The sequence below is a fragment of the Mesoplodon mirus genome (assembly GCF_964341445.2).
Source record: "Mesoplodon mirus genome assembly, chromosome: 7".
NCBI classification, from domain to species: Eukaryota; Metazoa; Chordata; class Mammalia; order Artiodactyla; family Ziphiidae; genus Mesoplodon; species Mesoplodon mirus.
The window spans coordinates 55,779,144-55,796,048 of NC_138983.1; the positions used below are offsets into that span (position 1 = coordinate 55,779,144).

Consider the following 16,905-nt stretch of genomic DNA (forward strand, 5'->3'; position numbering starts at 1 on the left):
AGTAAAAGGTATTCTTTCCCATTCCCCCTCAGGGTGGGTGGGGTGTGGGTTCTAACCTAGAGACTATCTGTAAAGCTAACAGAGCAAAAGAAAACAAACAAATAAAACCAAAAATTCCAATCAGATTAAAATTAGTAATAAATTGTACTTACTGTTTGGCCTGATTAACATGAACTCCTAGTGTATAGCTCAGCCATTTGTATGTCACCTGCAAGAAGAAGGAGTTTTTTTTAATGTTTTATTAGATGACTCCAGAGTGCAGGTCAGTCCCAAGGGCTCCTAAAGATTCTTACTCTTAGATGATTAAGCCTTACAAATTACATTAGATGCCACCCCAGTTTTGCCAAAAACCATCCACCTAGGCAGGTAGGACTCAGATATTTATCTTACAAGTACTAAGAAGTTTGTATCACAGATTAATGCAAGAATCTAAAAAGAAAGGCTGAATATACATAGAAAAAAATCTCATTTTTCTCACACTCCTAGTTTTACTAAGGCCTTTTTTTTTTTTTTTTCACATTCTGTCCTTTTTTGGGGCCACCACCAAAAACTATCCTCAAACTCACCCAGAAGCTAGGTTACTTTGGAGTGTATAACTCAGAAACTTCTGAGGAAAGTTGCAGCCATACAAACATTAAAGGGCACAGGTGGCGCAGGGGTCAGGGAATGAGTGAAGTTGTTGAATACTGTATCAAGAGGTTAGACTGGGAACTACTGGCATCAAGCTCTGACCTTCTTCCATCCCTCGTTGAACTCTCCTGTCATTTGCCACTTCCTAATAACCTGTCACCCTCCTCTCAAAGTCTTCCAACTCTAAACGCTGAGTTTCCAATAATTAGAAGACTTATATAGGTTAGGCAAAGGCAGTGTGATGTAGAGGAAAGCACTAGCAAAAGAGACAGACCTAGGCTGGAAAACTGATTATCCCTTACTAACCACAAATAACTTATTTGGTCCCTCTGCTTCAACTGCCTTTTCTAGGGATACTGCCACCGACCCCTAGGTGGGTCACTGTAGAGACTAAACGCAATAATGTGTATCCAAAGCTCACAGTAGGCACTCAGTCATCACGATTTGTGAAGCACTCTCATATCCACTTGATCTTTACTCCAACCCTGTGAGGCAGACCAAGCCTGTATCAATACCAAACTTCCAGGAGGAGGAAACCAACTGACGGCCGGAAGGTTAAGCAACATGTCACTTAACCCGGTCAAAACACAATTTCCTCAGCTGTAAACTTGAGACTTCAAACGCCAACCACGTCGTCAGACAGGTGTAGAGACGCCTTAGAAACATTATCAACCAATGTTCCTCCCCCCCACCGCCCCCGTCCCCGACTTCCGGGGCCCCGGGCCTGTGCACAGAACCCAGCACGCCCACCCGAAGGACGCGGATTTGCGCGCGAGCCACAGGTCCTCCCCGGCGAGTCCTCGCTCGCCCTGGGGCACCAGGTGTGGGGACCGTCTCCCCTGGGCCAGTCCCCACGCGGCACACGCAGAGGCATCAAGGCCCCCGCCACCCTCGCTGGGCCCAGGACCCCAGTCGCACGCCCGCATTCCCCAAATCCTAGCTCCTCACGATCTTGTTCTGGTCCGTGACGAACTCGTCTATATTTTCCAGATAAAACTGGTCCGCCATGGTGCCTGCGCCGGGCCCTTCGCCTCCGAGCTCCCCTGGCCACTACAACTGCAGCTCCCGCCGGCGGGAAACGTCTTTCCTCCCTCGCAGGTCCCGGGTCGTTTCCCACAGCAACGGAGGCGACGCGCTACGGCGGCCGCCCATGGGTCAAACTAGTCTCGGAGACGGCGCAGGCTGAACGAAGCGGAGCTAATAGGAGCGGACGGAAGTGAGGTCTTAGCAGCGCAGGCGTGCTCTGCAGGGGCTGAGTGTAGAGCCCTAGTTTCAAATCCCAGCTCTGCCTCTTAGTGACTGACCCAGGGCAAAATACCTCACCTCTAGGAACCACAGTCTTTCCAACTCTAAATTGATAAAATAATCCTTACCTTTTCATACATTTATTCAACAAATATTTATTAAGTACCCAGTCTATTCCAGGCACTTCTTAGGCACTGGGACATAGCAGTGAACAATAAAGACAGAAATAAACAAGTATTTTAGTAAAGTCCTGCCAGCTGGGATAAAGTACTGCCTGTTATAATCTCTCAGAATTGAGAAATCAGGGAAAGTTTTCCAGAGAGGATGAGAGAGGGGGAGTATTTGCTGGGAAGAGAATAGTTTTCATTATGGTTGGAATGCCTGGAGAAAAGGACGATGAGGAGGGATGAGACCGAAGAAGCCAAATCATGCTATGCCTGCAAGGTTGTGTGAAGGGGCACGTGCACTTTATTCTCAAGAAAAGTTTTCGAATTGGGGAATTTCAACTAAAATTTCTCCTAACATCAGCTAAAAAACCATTCAGCAGAAGCCAGTGTATTTCAGTAGGGCAGCATAGTGGATAATGGAGCAGGCTCTAGAGTTAGACCCTGGATTTGAATCCTGTTTTGATGTTTGTGTGTGAACTTAGGTAAGTTATTTAAACACTGCAAGCCTGTTTCCCCACCTACAAAATGGAAATAGTGGGACTTCCCTGGCAATCCAGTGGTTAAGACTCTGCCCTTCCAGTGCAGGGGGCACGGGTTCAATCTCTGGTCAGGGAACTAAGATCCCACATGCCGCAAGGCCCGGCCAAAACATTAAAAAAAAAAAAAAAAAGATGGAAGTAGCAATAGCACCCATTTCAAATGTTTGTTGCAACATGCATTCATTCAAGACATAGTTAGCAAAAGCCTACTAAGGGCCAGGCACTGTTCTGGGTACTGGGGCCCTGGGGATACAGCTGTGATCAATAACACACAGAGCTTGTTCACATGTAGCTGACATTTTCTTGGAGATTTTTTTTTTTTTTTTTTTTTGCAGTACGTGGGCCTCTCACTGTTGTGGCCTCTCCCGCTGCGGAGCACAGGCTCCGGACGCGCAGGCTCAGCGGCCATGGCTCACGGGCCCAGCCGCTCCGCGGCACGTGGGATCCTCCCGGACCGGGGCACAAACCCGCGTCCCCTGCATCGGCAGGCGGACTCTCAACCAGTGCGCCACCAGGGAAGCCCTTTCTTGGAGATTTTTAAGTGAGGGACCGTAGCAGCTTAAAATAGGATCGTACGTACTGGAAATTGAGAACTGAGTAACTTGGATTTTCTTTGAGTCAGCAAAAACTGCTAATGAATGAGATGAGTGGAGTATGAGAAAGACAGTAATCAAGGAAAATGCCTAGATTTGGAACCTAAGTCTTTAGGTTAATGGTGATGCCTTTGACTACTGAGAAGACTGAGAGAAGGAGCAGGTGAGAAAATTTAAGAATTTTATTTGGCCAGAGTTATAAACGGGGTAATGTACATATACCCCTCATGCCATGCCTGCACACAATGAAATCAACAGTTAGTATCTGTACTTGGCATTGGCAAATGATAAAATGACTAAAGTTAGAAAACAACACCAACACCAACAAAACAGTTATTACATTGCTATATACCAGGCACACCGTTCCAGGCTTTGAGAGCGAGATTTCATTTGATTCTCATAGGATCCCTGCAAATGGATGCTGTTTGTCCATAGTTTATAGACTAGATTGCTGAGGCTCAAGGGAGGAGACACGGATTTTCCAGGTCACAGGGTTAAGTGGTAGTACTGGAACTGGAACTCGTTTCTAGTCACTGCTCCACAGGATGGGAAAAGAAGTCAAAATTGACCAAAGAAGAGTCTCGATACTACCTCCCCGCCTAAAGGGAGCAGATGATAATACTTACAGACCACCTGGCCCAACATGGTCCTAGATCTGCCAATATTAAAAGAGTTGCATGTCTTTTAGAAGCCAGATTCGTGTTTGTCTTTGGGAAGATAGAAAATGAAAGGGAGTAGGAGGAGGCTTCTGAGAAAAAGGTAATGTTCTGGTTCTGGAGCTGTGTGCTAATCCCATGGGTGTGTCAAGTCTGTGAAAATTTGAACTGTACACTTTTGATATATATGGTTTTCTATATGTATGTTTACATCTATAAAAAGTTTACATGATTATTCAGGAAATCTTTAACTATGGTGCCAGGTCTTCTCAAATCAGTAAAACAGAAAATAGGTACAGGTAAGGACGGGTATTGGAAAGGATAGGTTTAGTCTTAACCTTGGAAAAAAGAAAAGAGATTCTGGGAAGAAGGGATAATGGACAAATGGACCCCAGGCAAGACAGTAATGGAATTATCAAGTTAAGATAAATGATCAAAGGCATCTCCAAGACTGGGTTGGAATAATGAGACTAGAATGGAATGACCACCGCTATGCCCGGGAGGGGGCAGGTTTGGAGTTGGGCTTGTACATTAAGGGCAGGGAGCTGGAGGTGGAAGGGAAAGCTCTTCTGCTTATGTCTGAGGCCTACCCAGCCTTGAACATTCCTACCTCAGGGGAGCGTAGCTGACTGGAAAGCATGTGGGCTTTGGAAGTACATTTTTCTTTTAAAAAGCAAGCAAAGCAAACAAACAAAAACCTAGGCTTGAATCCCAGCTTCACCACTTCCTAGCTGTGTGGCCTTGGGCAAATCATTTAACCTCTCTAGTCCTCATTTTCATCATCTTTAAAGAAGGGACAGGGCTTCCCTGGTGGCGCAGTGGTTGAGAGTCCGCCTGCCGATGCAGGGGACACGGGTTCGTGCCCCGGTCCGGGAAGATCCCACATGCCACGGAGCAGCTGGGCCCGTGAGCCATGGCCACTGGGCCTGCGCGTCCGGAGCCTGTGCTCCGCAACGGGAGAGGCCACAACAGTGAGAGGCCCGCGTCCCGCAAAAGAAAAAAAAAAAAGAATGGACAATGATGTGCAGTGATGTTCTGATAAATGATTTTAAGAACCAATTTACCGGGCTTCCCTGGTGGCGCACTGGTTGAGAGTCTGCCTGCCGATGCAGGGGACATGGGTTCGTGCCCCGGTCCTGGAAGATCCTACATGCCGTGGAGCGGCTGGGCCCGTGAGCCATGGCTGCTGAGCCTGCGTGTCCGGAGCCTGTGCTCTGCAGCGGGAGAGGCCACAACAGTGAGAGACCCGTGTACCGCAAAAAAAAAAAAAAAAAAAGAACCAATTTACCAAATAAAAAAAGCCCTGATTTGTAGTCATTGCCAGCTTCTGTGGTGTAAATATTCCCACCATAGCATTCCAAACTACAGATAGTGACATCACAGAATGCAGTCAGGAAGAGATGCACACTATCACACCAATATATCCACTGTACAGATACAATAAGCAAATAACCTCAAGAGCATAGTTGATAGTAAAATGTAGTAATATAATTGAGAAATAAGATTTGAATATTATCTTTGTTTTTAATATAATTTATTTAATAGTAAGTTATGTAATTTAATTTTTAGTAACAGCTCTGTTTAACAAGTGACTTGCAAACTTTCTGAAACTTTAACATTCAGCTCTCATAAGCAAGTATGGGCCAGCTCCAGCACACTACTATAAATATAATTTAACTTGCATGATTGAGGGGATTGAAGGAAACATGTTCTGTGCCTGGCAGATAGCTAAGTGCTCTAAAAATGGTAACTATTATTATATAACTAACACTTGCATACAACTAACTATATGCCAGACTCTGTTACAAGTGCTTCACAAATAGTAACCCATCTAACCTCCATAAAAGTCCTAGAAAGTAAGGTGTGTTATTAGCCCCTTTTTCCAGATGAGTAAACATTGGCACAGAGAGGTTAAGTAACTCGCCCAAGATCACAGAGTAAGTGGCAAAGCCAGAGTTATAACCCAGGTAGTCTGGCTCCAACATCCATGATCTTAAACATTGTATTTTGCTGCCTCATTATTAGTTTACAACTGCATATAGGAAAATAATAAGTACTGTGAAAGTCTAACACACTTTATTGCAGAATTATGGAATCCCTGTGTACATCAGTCAAGTGAGAATTGCTTTCAGTGGAAGCCAAGTAACAAATGATATATGTTGAGTATCTAAAGGATGTGGGAATATAGAGTCCAGGTAAACAGGAGTTAATTAGAAGTTTTCAAGGCAATTGTTGCAGGGGGGGAACAAGGTTGAGGGAGGAAAGTTGGTGGTGGGAGGAATGGACCTTTGATTAGGTTTATGGAGGAAACCACAGCTAACAAATGCCAGTGTACAAGCCTAGGACTGTGGCCAGGAGATTAGTGTTTTTCTAACTAATGCCTGAAAGCTTAGTTCTGGGGTCAAAACTAAATCAGAAAAGAAAGGAGTGCTCTGCACTTCCACGCCCATAAATCATAGGTATGAAACTCCTTCAGCTCATGTGCATCACTGGAATGTTAATAACTATCATTTATTGAGCACCTACCATGCTATGGGGACCTGGCAGAGAGTGACTCATTTAATCGTCAAACAACCCTGTTAAATTTGATTATCCCTTCACCAAAAAAGAACCCAAATTTGAAATCAATTTTATGCTGTTGGTAGGAAGAATGAATGGGAAATGATTTCATATAAGTTCCAAGACAAGTTTTGCTTAAACTAATAACTAAGTAGGATTTTAGAATTGGCCTCCTTCTAATATAATAACAACAACCTCACCAGCATCTAATAGGTTCTCAGTGACGTTTATTGACTTAAATTCAATTACACTGAAGGAAGTGAGATTTGAGGAGGAAAAACACTGGATTAAGAAACAAGGTGATCTGAGACAGTGTTCACTCTTACTTATCATTCTGGGAGTGTGGAAAGTGTACAGGCACCATGCTAGGCCTTTTACTTTAATATTCTCATTTAATCTTCAAAATAATTCTATAAAGTAAATAAATATTATTACTTACCTACTATTATCCCTGTTTTTCAGATGAAGAAACTGGAGCTCAGAGAAGTTAAGTAACTTGCCCCAAACCATCCAGGTAGTAAGTGGTGGAGATAGGTTTCCACCCAGGTGTGCCCAGAGCCCATGCTCAAACACTGTGGTTGTCTTTGGAGGAGAGCATTGGACTGATTTTTATTCTTTTCCTTATTTTATTGTTTTTTGTGCATCTTTGAATTTTTACAAGTCATTTTTACAAGTATCATTTTTATTGTTAGAAAAAAATGAACATATTTTCATTTTGAAGAAAAAGTGCATTTAGCAACGTAAAATTAACTCAACTTCCTACTCCAGGCATGGTGTTTTCCCTATTTGAAATGTAAAAGGCAAATCTCCAAAAAGGAAAAGTACCACCATTCCTTCCTTCACCTCAAATACTGCTTCTTTAAATGAGACAACTCACTCCCTATTCCTTAAGGATGAGGCTTAAGATTAGTTGTAAGAACACGAGCAGTTCTGGAGATGGCAGTGTCAGGTGATACCAGCAGTGGGAGCCATAGCATGAAGGCTCCATGTCTCAAAACAGAACCTAAGGCTGACGTTAGAAATAGAAGGCTGACCCTCCTCTTTCCTCCTCTTCATCCCACTTTACCCCAGAAATGATTGGCTTCGGAGAGTCTAATGATTCTGACAGGGCATGGGGTGGGAAATCTAGGCGGGGCTCAGTATTGGGAGGGAATGAGGAGCTTTTAACCTGTATGTGGGCAGGATCCCCAGACCTCAAGCAGGGGAAGAGGGCCTGTAAGAGCAACTCAGGAGCCCCACCAGGCTGGGCTTCAGGGCTGCCATAGGTCTCTGGGGGATAGCATTCCAGTCAGAGTAACGGGTTAGAACAAAGGAGTATAAGATTAAGAATTATGACTCGGAGGCCACATAACTGTCCAAGGGCCATTCCAGAGTCCCAGAGGCCCAGGACTTATTAACACCAAGGTATTTAGCATTAGATCATTCGTACATTCATTCATCAAGCGTTACTAAAGGTCTCTTACCTACTAGACCCCGTGTGACCAATGGGAACACAGCATGGTCTTCATCCCTGGGGATTTTAGAATTGGGGGGGAACAAACAGCAATACAGTGCAAGGGAAGCACAGGGTGCCATGCAAACCCACAGGAGGCAACCAACCCAGCCTGAGGATCAGAAGAAATGCGGGGAAAAGTGGACTTGTGTTTCCAGGATTAGATGTGTAATCCCTCCTCTCACTTTAGGCAAAATATAAAAGAAATGAACTCAGGGTGCTGCCATTTTTATAGTTTTTAACAACGCAAAACACACCTGTATTTCCTCTTTAAAAAAGCTGTTTTATGAGAATACATATACCTTGTGCAGACTGTCCTGTGGAATGTACAGCCACCAAGGCCAGGACACATCAACCTTCCTGACAGCTGGGGAGGCAGGAGCCCAGGGGATGGTGAGATAAGGCTCCAGGTGCTGTTTTAAAACACTTTATCAGTTCTGTAAAAATCAATGTAAAACCCCTCAGTTATCAAAACAAGGTGGATGAGGCAAGAGGACACTCAGACACTGGTTCTCTTGTTTCATACCCACAGCACCAAACCACACCTCCCCCCAGCCCACACTCACACCCCAGCCCATTCATCCCTCAGCTCAGCCACTGGAGGCTCACTGTGTCATCTTTGTTGCCACAGACATTCAGAAGAAGAGCAGGAGGACCTCACCCCCGCCCCATCTTGCAGTTGCTTTGTACATTGTTTTCCTTTGTCCATTGCCTTGGGGGCTGGAAGGGGGCTGGGGGTGGAGGGGATGCTGAAGGTGAAAGTTAATTGGAAATTGGCTATGAGAAGTTTTGTCTCAAGCATATCATTTCTGAATTATTAAAATTGGGGGCAGGGGGCATTGGCTTTCAGGGCTGAAAAGAAGCATATGATCCTTCTCTTACAGACCATTGCTCTCTGGCTCCCAAACCCTGCTGGGTGGGAATACTTCCTGAGGAAACACCGTGTGGCTTCAGCTTTAGTTTCCGGTGAACATGGGGCAGAGGCCATTCTAGACACAGTCCTGATGGAGTGGGCTGCTCTCTTTGCTCAGTCTGTCTCCTGACATCACTGCTTCTCTATGACTATTCTGTTTTCTTGTTTGGCTTAACCACTGTCTCTACTTCCTCAGAATTTCCGTTTAAACACAGCCATAGGTTGCCATGGCTCCTCTCTCCCACGGCCTCCAGTTTTTGTCCGTCACTACAGATTTTCTCAACAATTCCCCATTATGTAATTCCTAAATTGTTGAACCTGATATGCTTAGCTTATCTCAGGCTTTTGTTTCTTTTAAATCTCAGATGAGCAATATCTTTCTCAGGATACTGAGCAGCCAGTGGAAAGATTCCTCTGGGATAATTGCTTCTTCATTCATTCTCCAATCGTTGATTGAGTTCCTTCTATCAGCTGACTATGTCTGCGAGATACGATAGAATACAAGAGACACGTGGCCCTGGATGGAAACAGAGAAGTTAACGAAAAGTTACGAGATCATGTTATGAGAGGAAACAAACACTGTGCACCCATCAGAGATGTCCAGTAGACTGTGGGGTATGCCTGTGCCCAGATGCAGAATTAGAGTGGGGATCCACACCTGAAGCCACTGGAGGGGATCAGATGAACCAGGGACAGAGCCAAAGGCAGAACCCCAGGGAACATCAGCAGTTAAGGGACACGCGAAGGAGAAAAGGCCTAAAAAGAGACTGAGAGGGAGAAGGAGCACTTAGAGGGTTCAAAGTGGAAACAAGAGGAGAAGTGAGTTTGAAGGAGGAATTTTTGACAGTGTCAAACGCTTCCCCAAAGTAGTGCTAGGTAGGGATTGAGAGGAAGGCATTGGATTTGGCAATTAGGGGGCCTCTGGTGACATTGGCCAGAGGAGTGAGCGGCGCAAAAGCCAGATTGCAGTGAGTTAAGGAGTGAGAAAGAGTGAAACAAGGAACTGAAGATACAGGGTAGTGACAACGTTGGCCAACTAACTCTGTGAAACAGAGAGGTGGGTGGGGGTGAGGGTGGTCATGAATTTCACAACACGTCTGACTAAGCTACAGGGGTGGGAGGTGGTGGTGGGTGTTTGGCTGAGAAGGAAGTATGATAGGCATTCTGGGGTCTTTTCTATGTAGAAGGTCCTCAGTCAGGGGTGCCTCAGAAACTGCAGGTCTGAATCTGCAGGAGGAGAGCATGTGGTAGATCCTCGGTTCCCGTGGAATGGGAATTTTTCAAGTCTTTTCATCCCTGCATTCCCAGCACCCAGCGTGGTCATAGCTGGTATGGTGTAGGCCGTTAGCAAATATTTGTTGACTGATAACTGAATGGCAGAATAAGTAGATGGATGGCTGAATGGAATTGAATTAAATATTGTTCTGCTCTATAATCCCTTTTGTTGATTTACAGAACATTGTTTGTGGAAGGTGTTGTCTTTCCTTTCCCTCCACCACTGAAATTGTTACATAGTCTTGTTATCATGGGGAGCTTTACTGATAAGTTAACTGGGGAGATTCAGCTGCCTTCAAAGGCCAGTGATCAGAAATAGGGGGAGAGGGGTGACCTTTTATGGACAAAAGTCAGGACCAAGTCTAGATCCTAAACAAGCTTGAGAGCTGCAAAGAGCACTGCTGCTGAAGACCCCGAAGGGAGGCTCCATGCATTCCTATATGTACAATCTTTATAGACAGGATTTTATCTAGTAAACACTCCATACATTTTGGGGTGACTAATTTGAAGTATCTTACCTTTCAATATTTTCTTCCAAGACTCTATAGAGTAAGAGACAAAATCAGATAGTAGACTCCCCCCAGACTAATTCTCCTCATTTCCCCTTTCTCTGTCTGATGAGGAAATGCCTCCATCACCCTTCTGATCTCCCTGGACCTGCCCTATTTCAAACCCTCCTTATCATCAGTCTTTTTTTTTTTTTAACTTGTTTTTCGGCTTATAAAGGAAATCATGCTCATCTACATCTTCTCTAGCCTGATCTCTGTTCCAATCTGCCCCTGCTCCCCCCGGTCCATCTTTAACACCAGTTCCACAATGACATTTCTAAAACACAGAACTGATGATATTACTCCCTGCTTAAGAACCACTGTCCTATTTTAGAACACTTCCATTGCCCCCCAAAAGTTCCCTTGTGCCCTCATTCCCTGCTTACACAATCAATCCTTATTCCCACCCCCAACACCAGGCGACCACTGATCTTTCTGTCGCTATAATTTTGTCTCTTCTAGAAATTTGATATAAATGGAACTATAGAATATGTAGTTTTCTGGGTTAGGCTTCTGTTATGGGCTGAATTGTGTCCCCACCCCAAATTCATATGTTGAAATTCTAACCCCCAGTAGCTCAGAATGTGACTATATTTGGAGATATGGTCTTTAAAGAGATAATTAAGTTAAAATGAGGTTATTGGGGTGGGACCTAATCTAATATGACTGGAGTCCATATAAGAAGAGGAAATTAAGACACATGTACACTGCAGATGGAAGACCATGTGAAGACACAGGGAGAAGAGGGCCATCGACAAGCCAAGGAGAGAGGCCTCAGAAGAAGTCAACCCTGATAACACCTTGATCTCAGACTTCTAGCCTCCAGAATCATGAAAAAATAAATTTCTATTGTTTAAGCCACCCAGTTTGTGGTACTTTCTTATGGTAGCCCTAGCAAACTAATATAGCTTCTTTCATGTAGCATGATGTTTTTGAGATTCTTTCATAATATTGTAAATATTAGTAGTTCTTTACTTTTTGTTGCCGGTAGTATTCCATGGATGTACCATATTTTGTTTATTTATTTATTCACAGTTGATAGACATTTGGATTGTTTCCAGTTTTGGTGCTAAAACTCCTGCTAAAAAATTTTCATACAAGTCTTCACATGAACATACGTTTTCATTTCTCTTGGGTAGATCCCAGAGGTTTTAAAATCAAGTTTAAGTTTCTTACTTCTTCAACCTCACTTCTCACCCTTTATTGCTTCTTACCTTTGCTTCAGCACCAGAGATTGCTCATAAGTAGACTGCATATACTATGCTATTTCTCACTTACAAGTCTTTACATATGCTGTGTCCTCTCTGGACTTTCGTTTCCTCATCTGTAAAATGGAGATAATAATCAGACATATTGAGTCTCAGATGTTAGTGGAATATAATCTAATAGACAGTACCTCTCATCTAGACAGTGCCTTATAAAAATTTACAAAGCTTATTCATATCCTTTATCTCCTTTGATCAACTCTGTCACATAAGGATTATAGTTTAGCAGCTATGGCAGATTGTAAAAATGGCCAGGAATTATTCACTTTTATCTACATCTTTTAAAAGTGTCCTTCCACACTGACTCTGGTTTGGCTTTGTTGTTCACTTTGACTAGAAACGTGCTTGAGTACAGGGGCTTCCCTTCTCTTGTCACACATGGAGTCGAGAGACCACCATGTGAATGAGCCTAGGCTAGGCTTCTGGAGGACAAGAGGCCACATTGGAGGAGAAAAAAGGTGCTCCCAATATATGAGTGCGGCCACCACCCCACTTGCCAGTTGACTACAGACCCAAGGGGGAGCCCAGCATAGATCTGCTGAGCTGCCCAAGACCAGATGACCTATGGAATACGAGTTAAATAAAGTGATCATTGTTTTAAGCCACTGTGTTTCAGGGTGAGTCATTTTATAGCAAAAGCTAACCAATACAGAGATTCAGTGCAATAAAGCTTTAGAGCTAAGCAGCCTGGGTTTGAATTCTAGCTCCGTCACTTACTAGCATTGTAGCCGTGGGCAAGCTACTCCACCTTTCTGAGCTTCAGTGTCCTCATCTGAACAAAGGGGATAATGGTAGTGCCCATTCCCTGGCGTTGTGAAGATTCAATAAGATGATAGATGTCAGACGTTATCTCATGTGCCACTGGGCTCGACATAACTGCCTAATAGAGGGAGCCATTGTTCAGATGAGTAAACTAAAGATGAGAAGACTAAACTCCCAGATGTTTAGTGTCTTTCTCCAAGATCACACAGCCAGAAAGCGACTGAACTTGGCACTCACACTGGGGCTTCTTGACTCCCCACCAACTTTAGGATTCATGACAGATTCATTCAATTTCGTGGGGGAGATTGATTGGGGTGAGTAGGAGCATTCATTGTCCACTTTGCAGATTGCCTTGCAGTATGAAAGCCAAAATAGGCTAAAGTTAATGAATGATCAAACTGAACTTTTATGAAGATTAATTTGGTAGCACAAAGTACAAGTCATTGGGAGGCATTGGTAGTCCTACCCCTTTATTCTCGGGATCCCATGTCTCCCCAGGTCTGGTTTTCTGTTTGTCCTGTTTCTCAAATCCACTCTTTTCTCTCCATTTTCTTTCCTTAAACTGTGCCCCTTTCTGGAGCTTCCAGCTTCCTTTGGTGTCTCCTGTTCTAATCCTTTCTCCTCTCCCTGCATCTTCTACACTTTGTGCTCTGTGCCAGCACATCCCTGATGCTCACCAGAGGAGAGATTCTGCTTGTGGGTTTTACCTAGGGGCTGGCTAGGTGGCTTCCAGGTCCTGAAATGAAAGACCTCCAAGTGCCTCAGACATCCCATCCATAGAACGAAGGGCCCACGGGAGGGCCTTCCAGATCTGATCAGTTCTGCAGGCAGTGCCCAAACCCTAATAAAGAACTGGCAGGTACGTACCGTCACTGAGCAGCAGAGGGCAGCACCAGCTCCTCCTTTGTCATCTCCCATCAGGAGCTGCTGGTGCTCCTTCACACAGGAAGAATAACAATGAAGATAGGACCTCAACAATCAATTAGAAAACGCTCTGTGGGCCAGACTTTAATTGAATTAATTGCCTGAATTGAAAGAATAGGGGATTTTATATTAAAATAGGATTTCAGGCTTTAATTATTAATCCAAACATCTGGCTGCCATCCTTTGTCCAGGCTGTGCTCTCCCGTGGGCCTTGGTCCTTGCCACTCCCTATGGTCTTCCCAACATTTAGGCCAAATGTCTTTTGCCATTGATCAAAGTACTTGTATTGTCATTTTTCTTAAACCTTTTTCTTATAAGTGAAATCTTTCTTAACCATGTCTTCAACAAAAGGAAGAAAATAAGACCTAGATTAAGAGAACCACAAGTTCCAAAAAATGGGGGAAGGGAAGAACCCATTTCTTCGTGAAAATGAAGTAAGCAGTATGTCTGTGTTGAAATAACACAACTTAAGGTGACATTACAAAAATAAAGCACAATAACGGGACTTCCCTGGTGGTGCAGTGGTTAAGAATCCTCTTGCCAATGCAGGGGACACAAGTTTGAGCCCTGGTCCGGGAAGATCCCACACGCCGTGGAGCAACTAAGCCCCTGCGCCACAACTACTGAGCCTGCGCTCTAGAGCCCGCAAGCCACAACTACTGAGCCCACATGCCACAACTACTGAAGCCTGGGTGCCTAGAGCACTGCAATGAGAAACCCACACACCGCAACGAAGAGTAGCCCCGGCTCACCACAACAAGAGAAAGCCCACGCGCAGCAACGAAGACCCAACACAGCCAAAAATAAAATAAATAAATAAATTTATAAAAAATAAATAAAACTTAAAAATAAAGCACAATAAGAACCAAAAGGAATATAGAAAAGATGTGAGATGAAAAAGCAACCATGGAAGAAAGGACTCAAATTTCAATAGATTTTATTCTTTTGAATGCAAATAAATGTTTCTGCTATCAAATGGAATTAAGGGAATAAATTATAAGTGTATAAAATATAATTCAATAACTGAAACAGTAACACCCACAGGAGGCTGTAGGCATTTGAGATTGCACCCTCTAACCCAACCCCTCCCCACAGTCCCCAGCTTTTATGGATAAGATAGCTGAGGCCCAGAGAAACTGTAACTTGTCCAAGGTCACTAAGCTAGGAAGTGGCAAAGCCAGGGATAGGAATCACATCTTTGGACTCTATACTCTCTGCTTCTTCCATATATTTTATGGCCACAGAGCTTGACAACATTTGTTGGGTTGATGAAGGGCAGCATAGTGTAGTGGAAAGAACATTAAATCGGGATGGAGAACCCTAGATTCTAGTCCTAGCTATACCAATGACTGACTGTGTGACCTTGGGCAAGTCACTTTCCCTCTCTGGACCTTATTCTTCACATCAGAGTACAGAGAAAGCTAAACTCAAGACTTTGAAAGTTAGTTGGGAAGTGTGTCATATTAGCCAATTATAGCCTTTTTGTTCTGGGGCTAAGAATTTAGCCCCAAGGGAAAGGAGTAAAGACCTCACTTAAAGAGAAGAAATCAACTCTGACTGATTAGAATGAGAAATAAATTTATTAAGATAATCTTCTCCAGAAAGCCTGGAGAATTAGGCTCAAAAAATGGGCAGAAGGGCTTCCCTGGTGGCGCAGTGGTTGGGAGTCCGCCTGCCGATGCAGGGGACACGGGTTGGTGCCCCGGTCCGGGAAGATACCACATACCGCGGAGCGGCTGGGCCCATGAGCCGTGGCCGCTGAGCCTGCGCGTCCGGAGCCTGTGCTCCGCAACGGGAGAGGCCACAACAGTGAGAGGCCCGCGTACCGCAAAAAAAACAAAAACAAAACAAAAAAGGGGGGAGAAAAATGAAAGCATATATGCACACAGACACCTGTATATAAATGTCTATAGCAGCTTTGTTCATAATGGCCAAACTATGGAAAAGACCTTTAAGAAACAAAATTCAACAGAGTAAATTTGAAGATCGAATTGGCTTTATTCAATGATTCATGAAACCGACAGCATCCCATCTAGTAAATAATGTATTTACAGATGGGATGCACTCCAAGGAATTGTACAAAACGGAAGGTTTTTATAGGCAGAAAACGGGGCAGGACAAGGAAGTTATTTGCAAAAGAAAAGAAAGAATTGTTTCAGGCTAGGTCACCTTCCCTAAGTAAGCAGCAAATGGGGGGTGGGGGTGGGGGGGGTCTTATCTCGCTTATTACCTCACTAGTGCTGACAGGAAATTCCAGACTGATCGGTTTACAGTTCCACTCCTGGTAGTGGCTGAAACTGCATTTAGGTTAGGTATTAAGTCTTGGTGAGGTTTAGGAGAAGTGACTCCATTTTGGGCTTATTTCTTTTTAACAGACCCAAATGTCCATTCACAGACAAATGGATAAACAAAATCTGGTATACAGTAGAATATTATTCAGCTGTAAAAGTGGAATGAAGTACTGATACATGCTACAGCATGGATGAACCTCGAAAACATTACGCTAAATGAAGTAAGCCAGTCACAAATGACTGCATACCATATGACTAGTATGAAAGCCCAGAATAGGGAAATCTAGAGACAGAAAGTAGATTAGGGGTTTCTGTGGATGGGGGAGGGACAAGGAGTAGGGGAGTGATAGTTACATGGTATAGCATTTCTTTCTTTTTTTATATATAAATTTATTTATTTATTTTTGGCTGGGTTTGGTTTTCATTGCTGCGCGCGGGCTTTCTCTAGTTGCGGCGAGCCGGGGTTACTCTTCGTTGTGGTGCGCGGGCTTCTCATTGCGGTGGCTTCTCTTGTTGTGGAGCGCGGGCTTCAGTAATTGTGGCACATGGGCTTAGTCGCTCCGTGGCACTTGGGATCTTCCCAGACCAGGGATCGAACCCATGTCCCCCTGCCCTGGCAGGTGGATTCTTAACCACTGTGCCACCAGGGAAGTCCCTGGTATAATGTTCCTTTTTGAGAAGATAGAAATATTCTAAACTAGACTGTGGCGATGATTGCACATACTTATGCATATATTAAAAAGTGAACTGTATAGTTTAAATGGGTGAATTGTGTGGTATGTGGATTATACCTCAATAAAGCTGTTAAAACATTGGCAAAAACAAAGGGAGCCAAGACAGGTACAACCTCAGCCCAAATCATGCTACAGAAGCAATTCAATAAGAACACCTCTTCCACCCCTACCCCTGCCCTGAACACTGGACCCAGAGGCCACTACTTGCTCTGCTGGTATTCCTACCCCAAAATCTAGATTTTAAGGCCACTGCCCCCAACACTATCAAAATGAATTCTCCATTGTCCCTGCTTCCTTTCAACCCAAATGTCT

The 16,905-nt window shown here is 44.1% G+C and overlaps 1 protein-coding gene across 1 annotated transcript in view; it reads right to left on the minus strand.

Annotated features, from left to right (window-relative positions):
- The window catches only part of POLD3 (DNA polymerase delta 3, accessory subunit), a 39,372-nt gene extending 37,614 nt beyond the window's left edge, over positions 1-1,758 (minus strand). Inside the window, exons 1-2 of the mRNA XM_082627120.1 lie at positions 1,579-1,758; positions 153-208 (exon numbers count right to left, since the gene is read on the minus strand). Of these exons, the coding sequence (XP_082483246.1) occupies positions 153-208; positions 1,579-1,638 (116 nt within the window). The 5' untranslated portion in view covers positions 1,639-1,758. The remainder of the gene's footprint in view (positions 1-152; positions 209-1,578) is intronic.
- Positions 1,759-16,905: the final 15,147 nt, after the last annotated feature.